The 18,278-nt window shown below is 45.5% G+C and overlaps 3 protein-coding genes across 4 annotated transcripts; all 3 read left to right on the top strand.

Annotated features, from left to right (window-relative positions):
- Positions 1-144: 144 nt before the first annotated feature.
- NEDD8 (NEDD8 ubiquitin like modifier) lies at positions 145-10,753 on the top strand. The gene is made up of 4 exons (XM_055309316.1): positions 145-266; positions 9,565-9,612; positions 9,778-9,860; positions 10,390-10,753. The coding sequence occupies exons 1-4, from the start codon at positions 249-251 to the stop codon at positions 10,484-10,486; spliced, it is 246 nt and encodes an 81-aa protein (XP_055165291.1). The 5' UTR covers positions 145-248; the 3' UTR covers positions 10,487-10,753.
- A 673-nt stretch (positions 10,754-11,426) lies between these two features.
- MDP1 (magnesium dependent phosphatase 1) lies at positions 11,427-12,961 on the top strand. Of its 2 annotated transcripts, none has more exons than XM_055309314.1 (6): positions 11,427-11,594; positions 11,738-11,798; positions 11,887-11,997; positions 12,268-12,432; positions 12,524-12,609; positions 12,761-12,961. In XM_055309314.1, the coding sequence occupies exons 1-6, from the start codon at positions 11,558-11,560 to the stop codon at positions 12,850-12,852; spliced, it is 552 nt and encodes a 183-aa protein (XP_055165289.1). In that variant the 5' UTR covers positions 11,427-11,557; the 3' UTR covers positions 12,853-12,961. The 2 variants fall into 2 exon arrangements, with proteins under 2 accessions (XP_055165289.1, XP_055165290.1); XM_055309315.1 differs by having other exon boundaries at positions 11,429-11,594; positions 12,325-12,432.
- Positions 12,962-13,369: 408 nt separating this feature from the next.
- On the top strand, positions 13,370-17,655 carry CHMP4A (charged multivesicular body protein 4A). The gene is made up of 6 exons (XM_055309036.1): positions 13,370-13,495; positions 15,038-15,187; positions 15,274-15,451; positions 16,267-16,381; positions 16,770-16,905; positions 17,337-17,655. Exons 1-6 carry the CDS (start codon positions 13,465-13,467, stop codon positions 17,393-17,395), a joined length of 669 nt encoding a protein of 222 aa, XP_055165011.1. The 5' UTR covers positions 13,370-13,464; the 3' UTR covers positions 17,396-17,655.
- Positions 17,656-18,278: the final 623 nt, after the last annotated feature.

The raw sequence follows: 18,278 nt of genomic DNA on the forward strand, positions 1-18,278 counted from the left end.
GTAACTAAACCGCCGCCTTCTTTTTATTTACGACACCACTAAAACGAAACGCGGGAACATTCCTGAGCTTTTCGGGAACCCGGTGGAAAGAAGTTTGGAGGGGGAGGGAGAGGAAGGGAAGGGGTGGAGCCAGGCAGTGACCCGGAAGCAGAAGTGACTTCCACAGGCGGATTGCTGGGGAGCGGCAGCGGCGACCGCAGCGGTGGAAGCAGCAAATTATCTGTGTGCAGCTCAAAACTGGGAAGAAGATGCTAATTAAAGTGAAGGTGGGAGCACCTCCAGCCTTGCCAAGACGCTGTGGTACTGGGCTGGCCGCTGTGCCTTGCGGGAGAAGCAGGGAAGGAAAACCACGCCTTTCCCGAGCCTGGAGGGTGCTGACAGCCTCAGGGTTCCGCGCGAGGGGTGATGGGAAGTGCCCCCCCCCCAAGAGGGCTTTGAGGGCTGGGGACCCCCCCCCCCCCACGAATACCGGGTCGGGTCCTGCTTTCTCACCAGGACTGTGCCATGACCCAGACGGAGGCCGCCTTTGTCTGGGGTCTCGCTCTCCTAGAACCCCCACGGTCATAGAGAAGGCCAAGCAGCCGCCTGGCTCGCCTTCTCGGATTCTTGGAATAAGCTGTAATCTCCATTCTGCATTGCCCTTCTTACCTGCTTCTCCCAGCCCCTAACGCAACTGCTTCCAAGCACGGCACAAACACGTTAGCCTGGGGCACCGAGGGCCTCTCAGGAGCTAGACTGTAAGCCTTTGCTGGCTGTCGCCAATGTGCGGTGTCTCAGCCGGCCTTCAGGAACCAAAGCTGGGAGTGTGTTCAGTCAGCACCTGCCTTTCTGAGCCGGGCCTCCTGGACCAGCCTCACTTCCTTGACTGAGGCAGGTTAGTTATCCGTGCCCTGGTTCTTGGTACTGGTAGCGTTTCTTCCATCTCCATCTCTCGCGTGATTCTTCACCAATTCCCGACTCTCATTAGTCCTATCTGCTATTGCTTCTTTCGTACCTACAGACCGAGAGAGAAACTAAAAATTGACGCAGTGCAACATTAGTTTGACCTTTTGACTGCTGAGTAAGTCTGTTGTTTCATCAGCTCTTTAGTATATTTACCATGCTTAACAGCCATTCTTAACCTCTTCAGTCTTTCCAACTCATTTCTTAGCTGAGGATTGAGGCCAAAGAGCATGTTAAAAATCATGGTTTTTCAAACTTTGATTAATTAGACTAAAAGTCACTAATTGCGAGATCAATTCAGTGGGTCTCAAGCAACATTAAAAGAAAGAAAATAGAAATATCAGGATATTGTTTTGTGAAATTTTTGTTCTCGTCCTATATATGTATATGTTCAATATATATGAAACACGTTTGTGTTATTAGCCTGTATGTAATTCTTAGTGTGAGTCACTGTCGAAGTCTGAGAAACACTAGAATACTTTTGAATATGGATTCTCACATCCTCTTAGAGGTTATTAGTCATGTTCAGGGTTTTGTAAACTTCTAAAAATCTCAACCTACACTAAGAAAATCTTACTAATGTCCCGTAGAAACACAAAAAACTTACCATATGTGGTAATGCTCTGATATTTCCAGTTCCATTCTAGGTAGATTTCATAACTCACTGATGGATTGAGACCTGCAGTTTTAAAAAAACCACTGCGTTCTGGTTGGGTTTTTCACTTTAAACGTGCACAAGAATCACCTGGGGATTTTGTTATGCTGATTCTAATTCCGTGGGTCTGCGGTGAGCCCTGAGAGTCTGTATTTCTAACATGCTCTTGGGTGATGCTGGTGCTGCTTGTCTGGGGACTACTAAGAGATTTTGTCTCTTTGAATCCATTTTTTGTTTAGTATTTCTCTAAAATTTTAAGTCTCCTTTCCTGAAACACTTTTCTTTGTGCCTCCACAAACAGGTTTCTGTGTCCTTCATCTTTTTTGTTAACTGCATTTTTAAAAATAGGTTAAATGCAAACGAAAGCAATTAGTTAGCTCTTCTTTACTATAGGTTTTTTTTTTTTTTACTATAGGTTTTTATTAGCACAGTTCCTTTGTGAATTCTTCAACTGTCATCTCCATGTAGCTAATTTTTCCCATATCTCCTTCTGCAGTCCTTTACAACAAAATCTCTCCTGATTTGTCTTCTCTTGATGTCTCATCTCTGAGAAATTAAATACATCATCTTCAGCCTTAGGCCATCTTTCCAGTACTCATCTCATACTGATCCTGTCAATCTACCAGGTATCTGGAACCCAGTTCTTTAGAGTCATTGTTCGCTTACAGAACCTAATTTTTCCTTTGAGAACTTCTTTTTTACTTGACTTTCTTTCCATTCCCATTACCCTTATTCTGGTCTAGGGTTTCATTAATTGATGTCTTTATTTCTCTGTAATACTTCCAACCAGGTTTTCCTACTATGTAGACTCTAAAGTTCAGAGTCTAAGCTGAAACATGGCATACAAAAAAAAAAAAAATCACTGTACAGGTCTTCTTTAAATTTCTTTCTCTTGTGGCTCAGCGGTTTAGCACCTGCCTTTGGCCCAAGGCATGATCCTGTGTTCTGGATCGAGTCCCACATCAGACTCCCTGCGTAGAGCCTGCTTCTCCCTCTGCGTCTCTGTGTGTGTGTGTGTGTGTGTGTCTCATGAATAAATAAATAAAATCTTTAAAATTTTTTTCTTTTTTTCTTTTCTTATTTATTTGCAAGCGCATGCAAAAGTGGGGGGAGGAGGAGAAGCTAACTCCCCACTGAGCCAGGATCTTGGGATCTGACCTGTTCTGAAGGCAGACGCTTAACCAACTGACCCATTCAGACGCCCCTTCTTTAAATAATCTTTTTTTTATTTTAGTACTCCTTGGCCCCACATCCTGCATCAGGATCTAGAACATTTTCCCCCATACCCTGTGAAAATCCCATAGGTTAGTTTTGCTTGTTTTTGAATTTCATATAAATGGAGTTATAGGATATGTAATTTTATGTCTAGTTTCTTTCACTCAGCATTGTGTCCGTTGTCGTATCTGTGTAGTTCCTTCTTACTGTGTAGTATTACATTGAATGACTATTCACAATTTGTTTAGCCATTCTCCTGTAGATGGACATTTGAGTTGTTTCCTGTTTCTGGCTATTATGAAGATGGCTTCTATGAACATTGTTATACAAGTTCTTTTGTAGACATATATTTTCATTTCCTTTGGGTATATACCTGTTAAGGGAATTACTGAGTCATGTGGTAAATCTATGTAAATTTAAAACATACTGCCAAACAGTTCTCCAAGGGGTTGTACCATTTTACATTCCCATTTGCAGTGAATAAGCATTCCAGCTCCTTTATATCCTAGCTAATTTTTAGTCATGTCCTTTTTATTTTAGCTATTAAACTAGGTGTGAAATGTTAATTTCATTCAGGCTCTTTTTTTTTTTTTTTTTAAGGTTTTATTCATTTGAGGGAGAGTATAGGGAGGAGCAGAGGGGGGAAGAGAAAGCAACACTACCTGCTGAATGGTGAACCTGAGGCTGCGCTCAATCCCAGGACCTTGAGGTCCTGACCTGAGCCAAAGGCAGACACTTAACCGACTAAGCCACCCAGGAGCCCTTCATTCAGATGTAAACTGATGTGATTTCACCCACCATAGCACTTTGGCATTATACTTTGTGTTTGGATAGTAATATTCAATATGGCATTTCCTTTTATACTGGTTCTATTCATTGTATGCCTCACCGTTTCTTGGTTGTAAATCTTTACTTGGAAAAAGATCATTGGTGGGCACCTGGGTGACTCACTTGGTTAAATGCCTTCTGCTCAGGTCATGCTCCCAGGGTCTTGAGATCAAGCCCCATGTTGGGCTCTCTGCTCAGCAGGGACCCTGTTTTTCCCTCTCCCTCTGCCTGCCGCTAGCACCCTGCTGCTTGTGCTTTGTCAAATAAATAAATTAAAATCTTAAAAAAAAAGAGATTGTTGGCAAGAGCTGGATCACTTAATTTCTTTTATATCCTCTCTGGTGCCTAAAGCAGTATGTTGGGTTTAGGTTCATCATTGACTTGCTAAACAGTATTGAATGTATTCCGAAGTCACAGTGACCAGATATGGGGGAAGAAACGCACTAAGACGTATCAAGAATGTCTTTTAAAATTGTCCAGTTCTTTGAATTTTAATTATGTACAATTTCAAACATATACAACAAGAGAGCGGAGGATATAAAGCACCTCATATCCAGCTTCGAAAACTATCACCTCATGGCCAATCTTAATTATATTCACTAACTTTCCTTATCTGATGTTTTTTTTTCTTACCTGATGTTTTAAGAAGCAAATCCCAAATAGCATAGCATGTGTTATTTGTATGTATTTAGTATTTATATGTAAAAAAAGGACTTTTTTTCCTAAAGTAACTATAATTATCACATCTAAATGATTAAGTGAGTTCTCACTATCCTCAAATGTATCCCATTCTCTCATTTGTTTTGTACAGTTTGAATGTGAGTCCAACTAAGATCCACATGTTGCATTTGGTTGATAGGGATTTTAAGTGTTTTTCAAAAAACCTGTAATTCCTCCTTTTTTCCCTTTTTGCTGAATAAACTAGGTGGTGCGATAGTCTCCCACAGTTTGGATTTTGCTGATTACATTCCTATGCTGGCTTTTTTGTTTTTAAAGATAGATTTATTTATTTATTATTATTTTTTATTTATAAAAGAGGGAAGAGAAGCAGGCTTCATGCAGAGAGCCCAGTGAGGGACTTGATCCCAGGACTTCAGCAGACACTCAACTGCTGAGCCACCAGGCCTCCCGACTTATTTTTAGAGAGCGAGAGAGAGCGGGAGCAAGCACTCACAATCCCAAGCGGACTCCCTGCTGAGCAGGGAGCCTGAGGTAGGGTTCCACCGCAAGACCCTGAAAACATGACCTGAGCTGAAATGAAGAGTCGATGCTCAACCAACTGAACCACCCAGGCCGCTCTTCCCATGTTGATTTTTAATATATATTCCTTCAGTATTTCCTGTTGATTGGTAATAACATCTAGAAGCTTGATTTGTCTTTTGTATGTGTTCTTGTGAGAATAATTTATAGACGGTTGTATGGTATGGAATTCTGTCAACTTGTTTTGCATTCTATGATGTTAGTCATTGCCTAGGTCTATTATAATTCTTTGGTGATTACAAAATGGGGATGTCTAATTTTATTGTTACTTCTCATATTAGCTGGAATGCTCTAACGGTACCTATTAGTCACATGGGCTATTGAGCGCTTCTTGACAAGTTGCTAGTGAGACTGAGTTACTAATTTTTTTTGTATTTAATTTTACTTATATAAATATAAAGCCTGAGACTTTAGTCAGTGAAAAACTTAAGTATGCTTGGAACAAGTTAGGTATGTAAATCTGCTTTTTCAGTTGTAAATTATGAAATTTAAATACAGATCAGGTGTTTCAGATGAAAATTTACCATCTGAATTGAGACATGCTTGCAAGTATGAAAAGCACACAGAAATTTGAACATTTGGTTAGAACAGAAGAATGCAAAATATATTGTTTTACATTGATTATACATTGAATTGATAATATTTTGAATATATTGGGTTTAAGAATATTAAAGTTAATTTGACCTTTTAAAAATGTGACTGCTAGTATATTTAAAATTGTATGTGTGGTTTGCGTTACATTTACATCTCTTGGACAGTGCTGCTTTACAGAATCCTTTTCTTACACTATCATCAAGGACATTGTTCTAAAAATAATATTTTTCTCATTACAATGTATCCATGATATTAAAAAAAATGAAAAATACAGAAATGCACAAGTGATACAATTAAAGGATCCATAATCTCACAACTCAAGATAAAAACATTCATGAATGGGATCCCTGGGTGGCGCAGCGTTTTGGCGCCTGCCTTTTGCCCAGGGCGCGATCCTGGAGACCCGGGATCGAATCCCACGTCGGGCTCCCGGTGCATGGAGCCTGCTTCTCCCTCTGCCTATGTCTCTGCCTCTCCCTCTCTCTCTCTGTGTGACTATCATAAATTAAAAAAAAAAAAAAAAACATTCATGAATATTATCTTTCCAAATTTTTTTTGAAACCATATGTATGGATACACATATATATTTTGTGGTTTTTTTTTTAAACAAAATTGGACTTATATCCTTATTCCACACATTATTTGAGGATTATGTAATTTTCCCTCTGTCATAATTTATTTAACCCTCAGTTGTTTGATATTTAGGTTGATTGTAATTTTTCAGTACCGAAAGGCTATAATGACCATTGTCATAGATAACACTTTTTAACAGTCATGATTATCTTCCTGAAAGTGTTGTTATGGGGACACCACTTTGCCAGATTGTTCTTTGGATATATAAGCTTCTACAGTCAGAAACAAAGGCCAGTCCTTAGAGTTTTAAATTTTACAAACCAGTAATTTTTTTTTTCTTAATGTCGTTAGGTCCAAGCATCCTAGCCTTGGGAGAGCAGTTCTTTTAGCATTTTTTTTTTTTCAGGATTTTATTTGAGAGAGCGCATGAGTAGGAGAAGGGACAAAGGGAGAGGGAGAAGCAGACTCCCCTCTGAGCAGGGAGTACAATGGAAGCAGGACTCAGTCCCAGGACTCTGGGGCCACCAACTGAGCCAAAGGCAGACCCTTAACCAACCGAGCCACCCAGGCGCCCCTCTAAGGGTACTTAATACTCTTTAAAATTTCTTATTTTAAATCAGAATAAGTATTTGTTTATTATAAATGTCATGGAGTATATTTTTATTAGAAATTTTAATAGTGCAGATAAAGGGAAAGTTACCCTTGATAAACCCTCTCCTCAGTGCTACTCTCCTCAAAGATAATTACTGTTACAGGAGATATGTATGCTTTTAATCCTTTCTTCTATGCAAATACATATGTATATAGCTACAAATGGAAAATGATACTTAATTATACATTCTTTAGATCTTTCTGTGTTGGTATACAAACTGTTGCTAATGAATACTTCATTCTGTACCATAGTTGAATAGTTTATTAATAGGCACTAGGCTGTTCCTAATGGTTTACAGTAAACCTGCTTAATAAACGTGTTCTTCTTGGGATATTTGCTCAAGTTTCAGGTTTTTCCTTTAAGTTAGTTAATCTAGAAATAGATTATCTGCTTGAAGAATTTTTGCATTTAAAGTATTAAGATCAGGGCACCTGGGTGGCTCGGTTGGTTGTCTGCCTTCAGCTCAGGTCCTGATCCCACAGTCCTGGGATTGAGTCCGGCTTAATGCTCCTTGCTCAGCAGGGAATCTGCTTCTTCCTCTGCCCCTCCCCACTGTGCACTCTTTCTCACTCTCAAAATAAATAAAATCTTTTTAAAAAATAAAGTATTAAGATCAATAAAGTGAAATAATTTATGAATGACACAGAATTGCAAACTTTTCATTTTGTCCGAAAGGGCTTAAAGAAAACACCGTATGTTGTTTCTATCATTCAGAACTTTTTTAGTTTTTATTTATTTTTAATTTTTAGGAAAGATTTTATTTTAGAGAACATGGGGAGGGGCAGAAGGAAAGGGAGAGAGAATCTCAAGCCGACTCCTAGCTGAGCACAGAGCCTGACTCAGGCCTCCATCTCATGACCCTGAGATCATGCGTGACCTTAGCCCAAATCAAGAGTTGAACACTTAGCCAACTGAGTCTCCCAGCTGCCCTGAATCTATTTTTATGAAAAATCTCACTTTTGTCATTTTTCCCATAAATTGTCACACAGCTCAGCTTGGGTTGGGGTAGAATCTTGAGAATCACTGTTGTAATTTATTCTTTCGCACCCAAATAAATCTAAAGGAGTTACTCTTGGATCTTTAAAAAATATTAAAAAAAATTTTTTTTTTACTGAACTGATTCTCATGGTTGAGAAATTAGGTCCTAAGTACTGTCATCATGCTGATCAATGTGAATACCATAAGTAGAAACCATATGTTATTTTTTTAACCTATCACAGCATACATTGGGTCCCAAAACCAGACCAGTGAGACTCAGGCAGTACTGCGTACAGAGCTTTAAAAAAAAAAAAATTGGGCACAGGCACTGGGACCAGAGAGTGTGTTTGGGTCTACACTCTCCTTTTGATTTCATAGGCATGCTTTTTAACTTATTTAAGCCCCATTTTCATCTATAAAATGGTAATAGTGATAGTACATATCTCATGAATACTTACAAGGATTAAATATATTGACGCACTTAGGGGAGTTTCTGGCTGTTGGAAAGTGTTAATTAAATGTTGGCTGTGGTCATAATGTAATCATTTGTGTGCTTAGCCCTTTCACAAATACTCATCCTTTATGTGTCAAACTGTGCTTTGTGCTTAGATTAGGAAGATGAATTTCTGTTTTTTCTGAAGGTCGGAGTGTAAATTAGAGGGTTTGACACTTAAACAACTAGCAATAATATTAAAGTGCGCTGGGAACCAGTCATCAATTCTAAAGGGTCCTTGAACATTTGGGAAAGAGTGGGGGAGGGTATGGGAACAAGGAAAACAGTAGAAACAAAGAAATATTCCTAATCAGGCTGGTGTGGTCTGGATTACTGTAGACTGGTGGAGATAGAGCTTTAAGAGCAAGGATGAAAAAAAAAAGCAAGGATGAATGGGAGATTAAATTAGATGAAGCACAACATTTTATTATTATTTTAATTTATTTATTCATAGAGACACACACACACACACACAGAGGCAGAGACACAGGCAGAGGGAGAAGCAGGTACCATACAGAGAGCCCGATTTGGGACTCGATCCCGGGTCTCCAGGATCACGCCCTGGGCTGCAGGCAGCGCTAAACCGCTGCACCACCGGGGCTGCCCGAAGCACAACATTTTAAAGTATACAATCAGTTTAATTATTACATGTATTAGCAGCTTTTAGCCTGTGGAAGAAGTCAAGACTAGAGCTGCAATTTAGTACTTAGGTAGAAGTCTGGAGAAGTTACAGGAGAATGGAATATTGAATTTTAGTGTTCCTTAAAAAGCTGGGACGCCTGGGTGGCTCAGTCAGTTAAGTGTCTGACTTCATCTCAGGTAGTGATCTCAGGGTCCTGGGATCAAGCCCACGTTGGGCTCCCTGCTCAGTGGGGAGCCTGCTTCTCCTTTTCCCTCTGCCCCTCCCCCTGCTTATGCTTGCTCGCTTTCTTCAAATGAATAAAATTTTTAAAAAACAACTACAAAAAGCTGGTTAGAGGTGGTCTCTGGTGTCCCTGAGAATTTTAAAAATTATATGTTAATTGCTAGCTTTAATAAGGAAACAAAAGCGTCCTGATTCAAAGGCATGCTGTCCTTAGGACATCTCTTAACTGCTATCTCATCAAAGGAATGCCAATATTCTCTTGGATTCTAATGAGGTGGAGTGGGAAGATGGGGGGCGGGTAAAATGGTTCACAGCATCTTGTCCTATCAAAACTGTCTACAGCCTAAAAGTGTTTGATAAATACAGGTATGGGTCACATTCTTCAAGCAGCTTTGCCTCGAACATCCTTCTCTCAGGAGTTGTAGATCCCCAGAGACCAGAGCAGGGTGTTTTATCTAGAAAACTTGTACGTTAGGCTGTAGGACTCATAAAACACTTGCCTGTTTCAGACGCTGACCGGAAAGGAGATTGAGATTGACATTGAACCCACAGACAAGGTAATATATGGCCAATACTTCATGCCTGTCTCCCTACATGCACATTTGTGTGGATATGCTGATGAACTCAGTCCTTTTCCCTCTCATGCCATCTGCATAGCTCTTGTTCTTTCCACTTCCATGGTTCTACCCCTTAGCAGTCCCTGATTACTTGTACCCCTAAAGGTGGAGCGAATCAAGGAGCGTGTGGAGGAGAAAGAGGGAATCCCCCCACAGCAGCAGCGGCTCATCTACAGTGGAAAACAGATGTGAGTTTGACATGGGTATGAGGTGTGGCAATTTTACGTGAGGTTGAGGGAGCAAATACTGGAGGAGGAGCCTCAGATCCTTTGAAGCCTATGAATTCCTTCTCAGAATAAGATTTTTGCAGACATGAAATACATAGATTTACAAAATTATATTGAGATACAGTTCTCAAACTACTAAAAACAAGTTTGTGATATAATATGCAGTTTATTAATACATTAAGATCTAATAGTGGGTCTAATTACCATAATTTTGACATTTTCAAAATATTTGCAAACAGTTGTAATATGATATGAAAATAATTTCTGTTGTTAACAGGTGGCTCATGTTGCTAATACCACTGTGGGTTTTTTTGCCTATGTTCACAATTAAAAATATCAAATGTCAGTTAAGGGTTAGTAAAAATAAAGATGTAATTTTTTTTTTCTCACCTGAGTTCATAAACCAGGAAAAAGACTTAAGAAACCCAGTGTTAGAATCCTGTTCTAGATGGTATTTCTAAGGTCTTTTTTCCCCCCCCTCTTCCTGCAGGAATGATGAGAAGACAGCAGCTGATTACAAGATCCTAGGTGGTTCGGTCCTCCACCTGGTGTTGGCTCTGAGAGGAGGAGGTGGTCTTAGGCAGTGATGGGCCCTCCCTCCATTTTACCTCCTTACCCTGTCGCTCATAATGAGGCACCATATATCCTCTCACTCTGTGGGATACCAGAGCCACTGCCCCCTCTCCTGGATGCCCAGTCTTGTTTGGTGGGAGACGGTGAGGACCCTAGGATGCAGTGTTCCTGGCCCAAAGGGCCCTTGCTGGCTATTGGGTTTTAGTTTGCAGTCCTGTGTGCTTCCCTCTCTTACGGCCATGTCCCTAGTTGTCAATAAAATATTTCCTAACCTCCTGGAATCTTTCTTGTATTGCACAAATGTGACTGAAATGGGCCCTGTTCACACTCATTTACACCTCTGAAGAAGTAGGACAATGGAGGGGAATGTGCCCTTGGGGTGGGGATTATCAGACTTTAGGAAAGTCCACTCTAGGTGGTCTGGAGCCGGGGCTTACTAGCTCAGGAGATCTAATTGCTGGCATCTCTTCCCAATCCCCTAAGTGATTTTCATGCTGGTAGCTTGAAATTGGCCACAAGTGGCAAACAATGCAAACTGGTTGTCACACATTTACCAGTATGCTACTGATGTGGGAGGTAGAAACCGGGACGGTGATTCCCATTGTAGCCCTACTGGACATTTGGGCCTGATTCCAGAAGGGCTTCAGTCAAGGGCTTTACGAACACTACAGTTGTTGTGGCTAGAGTGCTGCTCGCGGCTCCGGGGGCTACACTTGTAGAGAGAGGCAGATTTGGAGAAAGGTTGGGGGGTGACAAGCTCTGGGTCGCTTAGGTCTCAGTTGGTAAGATAAAGTGCCAAAGGCTCCTCTCCCTGGCTTCACTAGTTTAGCCCCTGCGGCCAGGCTGGGCGGAGTGGAGAAGTAAGGAGGCAGGTGCCTCGGAGAGGCCGGCCCCGGCCGTGGCGCCGGCACTGTGCCGCGCTCCCTCCCCCGCTCCCCCAGCAGACGGCGCTCGGGCGCGGTCTCCAGGCCGACGGCCGCAGCCCCGGCCGCGCCGCGCCAGTCGCCGGCTCTCCGAGGCAGGCGGGGCAGGGCTAGCCGCCGCGAAGAGCCTCGCCTCGGAGCGCGCGGCCGGCCGGCCCGGCCATGGCGCGGCTCCCGAAGCTGGCGGTCTTCGATCTCGGTGAGGGACGGCCTGGGACGGCCTGGGACGGGCCTGGGGACGGGCCTGGGGACGGGCCTGGGGAGCTCTCCTTTTCCAGACCCCGGCCGCAGCGCCCGAGGCCTGCGCGCTCCGAGCCTGAGCCCGCCTCCGTCCTCCCGCAGATTACACGCTCTGGCCGTTCTGGGTGGACACGCACGTAGACCCCCCGTTCCACAGGAGCAGGTGAGGCGGCGCTGGCGGGGCGGGCGGCGGCCGGGGCTGGCCGGGCCGCGGCTGGCCGGCCGCGGCTGAGCGCGCTCTCGCCCTCCAGCGACGGGGCCGTCCGGGATAGGCGGGGCCAGGCCGTCCGACTGTACCCGGAGGTGCCTGACGTCCTGCAGCAGTTGCAGGACCTGGACGTGCCCGTCGCGGCCGCTTCTCGGTAAGGAGAGCCCCTGAAGAACGCCGCCGGCCTCACGCCGGGAGACGCGTGCGGGGGACGTCCCGCGGAACGCGGTGGCTGCAAGAACCTGGGCGGTGCAGATTTGCACCTCTTTGCGTATCTGTCTAAGGTACCGTCTCCGGTGCCTTTTGTTTATTAAACATTGGCCCAGCGCCGCCTGTGTCAGACGGGGACGCTAGGGAGTTGAGTGAGGACCGAGGGTGCCTACCTATCCCAGAAAAATAACAAGTTGATTTCCCCTTGGTTCAGCATAACTTGGCTTGCAGCCCAGGCCTTCCGGATCCCATCTAGGACACTTTTTTGTAGGACGGGGGAGATCGAAGGGGCCAACCAGCTACTGGAGCTCTTTGGCCTTGACAGATATTTTGTTCATCGGGAAATCTATCCAGGCAGCAAGGTCACCCACTTTGAGAGGTATGCGGAGGTAAGGGTAGGAACGGGGAGACCAGAGAGGAGGAAGGAGCTAAGAAGCCCGCGTGGCCCTTCCCTGCCCCTCCTCGCACAGGTTGCAGCAGAAGACTGGAGTTGTTTTCTCCCAGATGATCTTCTTTGATGACGAGAAGCGGAATATCGTGGACGTCAGCAAACTAGGTACTGAGCGGTGAGATTAGCCCTTTGGGGGATGAGGAGAAAGGGTTACTATGAGGGGTTAGGCAGGTAGGCACAGGATGGGCAGTTTGCATGATAGCCTTGGGTGAGAGGACGACAAGGCCTGATGAAATGTGGCTTATTTTCTTTCTAGGAGTTACCTGCATTCATGTCCAGAATGGAATGAATCTTCAAACCCTAACTCAAGGACTAGAGACATTTGCAAAGGCCCAAGCTGGGCCCTGAGATCCAGGCCTGTGGATGAGCCTCATTTGAGGCATAAAACTGAAAGGAAATCAGGAAGGCATTTTCAGGTGTATTTGTAAATTATTAAAGTATGTTTGTGTGCGACGGAGGAGAGCTTCCGGCTTGAATCTACTTTTCTAGCGTTGTAGCTGGCATCTGTTATCGGTTATCCGGAGGGGCCAAGAGCAGAGCTAGTGGCCTTAGGCTTCATGGGGGCACTCCCGACTGTGCCCCCCTTGTGCTCGCCCGGTCCGCACCCCGTTTCCTGAGCTCTGTCGAGCGCCTGAAGAACTCTTCCCCTGGCCCCAAGTAGTGGAATCCACGATTCTGCACACTCCCTTCCAGGAAAACAAACCTTGTGTTTTGGGGTTGGGGTGGGGGCGGCCTTTTTATGGCCCAAAGTGAAGCGGCCGCTTTAAGGGGAGTGGGTGGGTTGCGGTGGCTCGGGTCACGTGGTAGAAGGGGCCGGGTCGGCTCCCGTTGGTGACGTCGCGGCGGGGCCCCAAGGAGGGATTGGCCCGGGCCTGTCTGAGCGCTGAGGCCGCACCCTCCCGGGGGCAAGGCGGAAGTGGCGGGACGCGGTGGGGCGGAGGCGGGCCAGCGAGGGTGGACATGAGTGGTCTCGGCAGACTCTTCGGGAGGGGTGAGCCGGGGCGACGCTGGTCGGCGGGAGGTGCTGGCCGCGGGGCTGTGGGGGAAGGCCGCGGCCCCGGGCGGTCCCGAAAACCCCGTCCGCGGCCCAGCGAGGCCTCCTCACGTGGCAGGAGGCCCCGCCTCGTCGGGGAGCCTGGCTCTGGCTGCCCTCCCTTCCCCGCCCCCCGAGGGAAGAGCGGGGGGCCGGCCCGAGACGTGAGTGGACGCCCCCACTGTTGAGGCTGGGTGGGGGGATGAGTCCCCGGCTCTCGTCATCTAGCCCTTCCCGAAACACCAGTGCACCCTTTATGCCGGCCAAGGGAATCTGAGGTGACGAAGAAGGATTGCCTGCTTAAAGCTCCTGATGGGGGGGACAGACAAAAACTGGCACGCACAGTGTAGGCTGGCAACTCCACGGCGGGCATGTTCCTACCAACCAGGGAAGCGCCGAAGCCGAAGCAGTGTGGGGGGTTGTGACCCAGAAGGCTAGAGGTATGCTTGGTGGAGAACTGAGACACTCTAGGGGGAGGTAACTGCAGGACAGCAGGAAAGAGTCTGGTGTATTTGGGGGAAAGGAGTTCTGGCGGCCCTGTGCGCGGGCGCGCGCGTGCCAAAGAGGATGGAGGGGGACACGTGGGGGGCTCAGTCGAGAGCTGGCCTCCCGGCCTCGGGCTCAGGTGGAGATCCCCCGGTCCTGGGGTGGGGTCCCTCACCGGCTTCCCTGCGGGGAGCCGCCTTCTCCCTCTGCCTGTGTCTCTGCCTCTCTGTCTCTCATGAATAAATAAATAAATAAAATCCTTAAAAAAAAAAAAAAAAGGATGGAGAGGTAAACAAAGGCCAGACCAAGAAGGGCCTTGTATGTCTCATTAGTTTTGGATTTTATCCTGTAGAGGCAATAGAGTGTGGAAGGATTTTAAGCAGGCAAAGGCCGTCCTTTTCTTTTTCTTTTTTTTTTTTTAATTGTTAGAAGTGCAGAAAAGGAAGGGGAAAATTGAGATCAGATTTTTTTTTTTTCCCTCTAGTCCCAGTACTGTATTCAGTTTGATCCTGTGGAGTCAGGACCTTGGCATCTCCTAGGACAGCAAATGGAACAGTGATTATAAAAACAGACCAAACTTTGGTTGGGAGATGATAACTGGGAGGCTGTGCATGTGTAGGGACAGGGGGTGTATAGAACTCTATGCCTTCCACTCAGGTTTGCTTTGAACCTAAAACTACCCTGAAAAACAAAGTCTATTATTAAAAAAAAAAAAAAAAAAGTCTAGAAATTACTTGAAAGGCAGCTTGGAATAGCAAAAGAATACTGGATTTGGAAGTCATACTACCACCTTTCGATTCCTCCTCAATTCTTACTGGTTGTGATTCTAAATAAAAAAAATTAACATCTCTGTAACTTTTCATATGTGTAAACTGAAGATAATACATTCATTGTAGAGAGTCATTTTGGGATTCATAATAACACAGTGAAGTGCCTCGCACACATTATGCACTCAGTGACTGGTGGCTAGTATTCTTTCTTCACATAATATGGGCCTGCTTGATTGGACTCCAGGGAAGAAGGAGAAGGGGCCAACCCCTGAGGAGGCAATACAGAAACTGAAGGAGACAGAGAAGATATTGATCAAGAAACAGGAGTTTCTGGAGCAGAAGATTCAACAGGAGTTACAAATGGCCAAGAAGCATGGGATCAAAAATAAGAGAGGTAATGGGGGAGAGGTGCCAATGGGGCGGGCCTAGGTGGGAAGCAAGGGATTTTGGTTCTGATATTCAGGGTGTGGGCTGGGTCAGCCGCCCTACAGGCTTTGCGGAGGAAGAAAAGATTGGAACAGCAGCTGGCACAAACCGATGGGACATTATCCACCCTGGAGTTTCAGCGTGAGGCCATTGAGAATGCCACCACCAATGCAGAAGTGCTTCGTACCATGGAGCTTGCTGCCCAAGGCATGAAGAAGGCCTACCAGGACATGTGGGTACGGGGGGAGGGAAGCAGGGGACCCAGGCACTGGGGAAAATAGATTGGTATTATAATTTGAATCTTAAAACCTCAGAATGTAAAACAAACAAACAAACAAACAAACAAAAACCTCAGAATGTGAATTTACAGTATAGATGGCTATAACAGCTAGACCTTGGTCAGTCTTCTTGCTTCCTGTAAGATCTCTGCTGGCCAAAGCATTACAGGGAGGAAAGATGATTTTTCTAATTTTTAAAAATTTTTTAAAAATATTTTTATTTATTCATGAGAGACACAGAGAGAGAGAGGCAGAGACACAGGCAGAGGGAGAAGCAGGCTCCATAGGGGGATCCCTGGGTGGCTCAGCAGTTTGGCGTCTGCCGTTGGCCTGGGGCGTGATCCTGGAGTCCTGGGATCGAGTCCCATGTCAGGCTTACTGCATGGAGCCTGCTTCTCCCTCTGCCTGTGTCTCTGCCTCTCTCTCTCTCATGAATAAAAAAATAAAATCTTAAAAAAAAAAAAAGAAGAAGAAGAAGCAGGCTCCATGCAGGGAGCCTGATGTGGGACTCGATCCCAGGACCTCGACCACTGAGCCACCTAGGCATCCCGATTTTTCTAATTTTAAAGATCTTCAGAAAGGGCAGTGCAGCCTGTCTTCCCCATTGTGGCTTCTTGCCAATTTTCAGGCCAGCCTTGTCTCTGTACAATTTCCCAGGGATCTCTTCTGATACCCACGGATTTATCAGTCTGAGGCCACAGACAGGAGGGGAGATGGGAGAGTCAGGAGGGTTGTTGCCTAATTTCTTGACTGTATACCTTGTTTTCAGGGACATTGACAAGGTGGATGAACTGATGGCTGACATTACAGAACAACAGGAGGTGGCCCAGCAGATTTCAGATGCCATTTCTCGGCCTGTGGGCTTTGGAGATGTTGTAGATGAGGTGATTGAGAGTGAGGGGTCAGGGAATATGGGAGAAAACATGAGACCAGCCAGAAGGAATACTCAAGAGAATCATGGGGCAAGTTTGGGGGATGTGGGGCACTCCAAAAGTGATATATTTTTGGAAGTAGAAATTTCCTTTATTTTTTTAAGTGTACTTATTTATTTTAGAGAGTGTGTGAGATCATGGGAGGGGAGAGGCAGGGAGAGAGAGAGTCCTAAGTGGACTCTGCTGAGCTCAGAGCTCGACATGGGGCTCAGTCTTAGGACCCTGAGATCAGGGACTTGAGATCACAATTTGAGCTGAAACCAAGAGTCGCATGCTTAACTGTGCCATCCAGGAGCCCCTCATTTCTTCATCTTAAATAATTTTGTTGTCCCATATCCAGGATGAGCTATTGGAAGAGCTAGAGGAGCTGGAGCAGGAGGAATTGGCCCGGGACTTGTTAACCGTGGGTGACAAAGAGGAAGAACCCCCCGTTGAATTGCCCAGTGTACCCTCTACACATCTGCCTGTTGGACCAGGTACTCGGGGCTATACTATTATCTCAAGGACTTGAGGAGGTGGGATAGATATGGGAAAAGGTTATTCCATTTATATCCTGCTTCAAAGGACCCAAGCAGAGAGGGCTGCTGCTACAGTTGCACAGGTTGTTGACTGCATAAAGGCACCTGGCTGAAGAGGAATGAAGACCAAATTCCAGCTTGTGCCTCACTCAGCAAGCTGTATACCTCCTGGTATAGGGCTGCAAGTGCTAGGAGAAAGAGGCCCATTCTCCTAATTTTACAGGGTGCTCTGGGAATTAGCAGCAGCCCAGCAAGCAGAAGGACCACACCTCTAGGTTCTTTGCTGGGAAGAGAGAACCCAACGGACTCTCAGGGTTATAGCAGGGGATTGTTGAAGTTGCTAAGGTCCTAACACTTCTTTCTTTCTCTGGGTATCCTTGTCCCCGAAGCTCCCGAAGCAGACGAAGATGAAGCAGCACTTAAGCAGCTGGCTGAGTGGGTATCCTGATAAGTCTGGGTTGCTTTTCCCGGCACTGCCTTCATTGGTCTCTTTTCCTTAAGTGCCAAGTGCTAAGCTAAAGGAACCTAGCCTGTTGGGGAGGTCCTGCTGAGCGGTGATAGTGTGGCCCTGCCTGGAAAGGGGTTGTTGCCCTCCCCTTCTTGGCCCAACTCTGAAAAAGGATGTTGGGGTGAGAGGAGCCCCCAGGCCCCCTTCTCTTTGATAGCAGTCACGGTGCCCTCGTTCCCAATAAAATCGGGCAGATGGAACTGTAGTGCTTATACTGCCTTGTCTACACCTGAAACCCTTCCCTGGCCTTTGGAACTTTGTTTCAAGCAATGAATCACAGTGGGAGTAAGAAAGGAAGTAATGAAGTGTTGGAACAGAGAAAAAAATGGGCGTTGACAATATCTTGGCCTACTATGTTCTAAGTAGGTACTATTTCATCTTTCAAGTTGGTTTGTCCTAGAGCTGCCTAATGCTGAGGCTAAGCACAAATATTATTTATCTTAGAACTGTATAGAACTGTCTCTGAGTCCTCTTTCATTGCTTTCCCCCAATCATGCCTCTGCCAAGATAGCCCCATGACTTATTACTCATTTTCCTTTTGCAAAGCCCATTTTTAGGAAAGGGAGGGACAATATAGGGATAAAGGAGCAACTGGCTTTCCTTTACTCAGAACCCACGGTTCTGGCTTGGTTTGAACTTTTTTTTTTTTTTTTTTTTTAAGATTTAGCTATTTATTTTGAGAGAGTACACGCGTGCATAAGCAAGAGGGGCAGGGGGAGAAGGAGAGAGAACCCCAAGCTGACTCCCTGCTGAGCACAGAGCCTGATGCAGGGCTCCATCCAACGACCCTGAGCTTTTCAGCTCAGGACACTCAACCACCTGC

This window comes from Nyctereutes procyonoides, unplaced genomic scaffold (assembly GCF_905146905.1).
Source record: "Nyctereutes procyonoides isolate TBG_1078 unplaced genomic scaffold, NYPRO_anot_genome, whole genome shotgun sequence".
Classification (NCBI taxonomy): domain Eukaryota; kingdom Metazoa; phylum Chordata; class Mammalia; order Carnivora; family Canidae; genus Nyctereutes; species Nyctereutes procyonoides.

Coding starts and splice junctions, on each gene's coding strand:
- NEDD8 (XM_055309316.1), top strand. Junction 9,613..9,777: donor ACATTGAACCCACAGACAAG/GTAATATATGGC, acceptor GTACCCCTAAAG/GTGGAGCGAATCAAGGAGCG. Junction 9,861..10,389: donor ATCTACAGTGGAAAACAGAT/GTGAGTTTGACA, acceptor CTCTTCCTGCAG/GAATGATGAGAAGACAGCAG.
- MDP1 (XM_055309314.1), top strand. CDS start 11,558: ATGGCGCGGCTCCCGAAGCTGGCGGTCTTCGATCTCG. Junction 11,998..12,267: donor CCCGTCGCGGCCGCTTCTCG/GTAAGGAGAGCC, acceptor CCCTTGGTTCAG/CATAACTTGGCTTGCAGCCC. Junction 12,433..12,523: donor AAGGTCACCCACTTTGAGAG/GTATGCGGAGGT, acceptor CTCCTCGCACAG/GTTGCAGCAGAAGACTGGAG.
- CHMP4A (XM_055309036.1), top strand. CDS start 13,465: ATGAGTGGTCTCGGCAGACTCTTCGGGAGGG. Junction 15,452..16,266: donor AAGAAGGCCTACCAGGACAT/GTGGGTACGGGG, acceptor CCTTGTTTTCAG/GGACATTGACAAGGTGGATG. Junction 16,382..16,769: donor TTGGAGATGTTGTAGATGAG/GTGATTGAGAGT, acceptor TCCCATATCCAG/GATGAGCTATTGGAAGAGCT.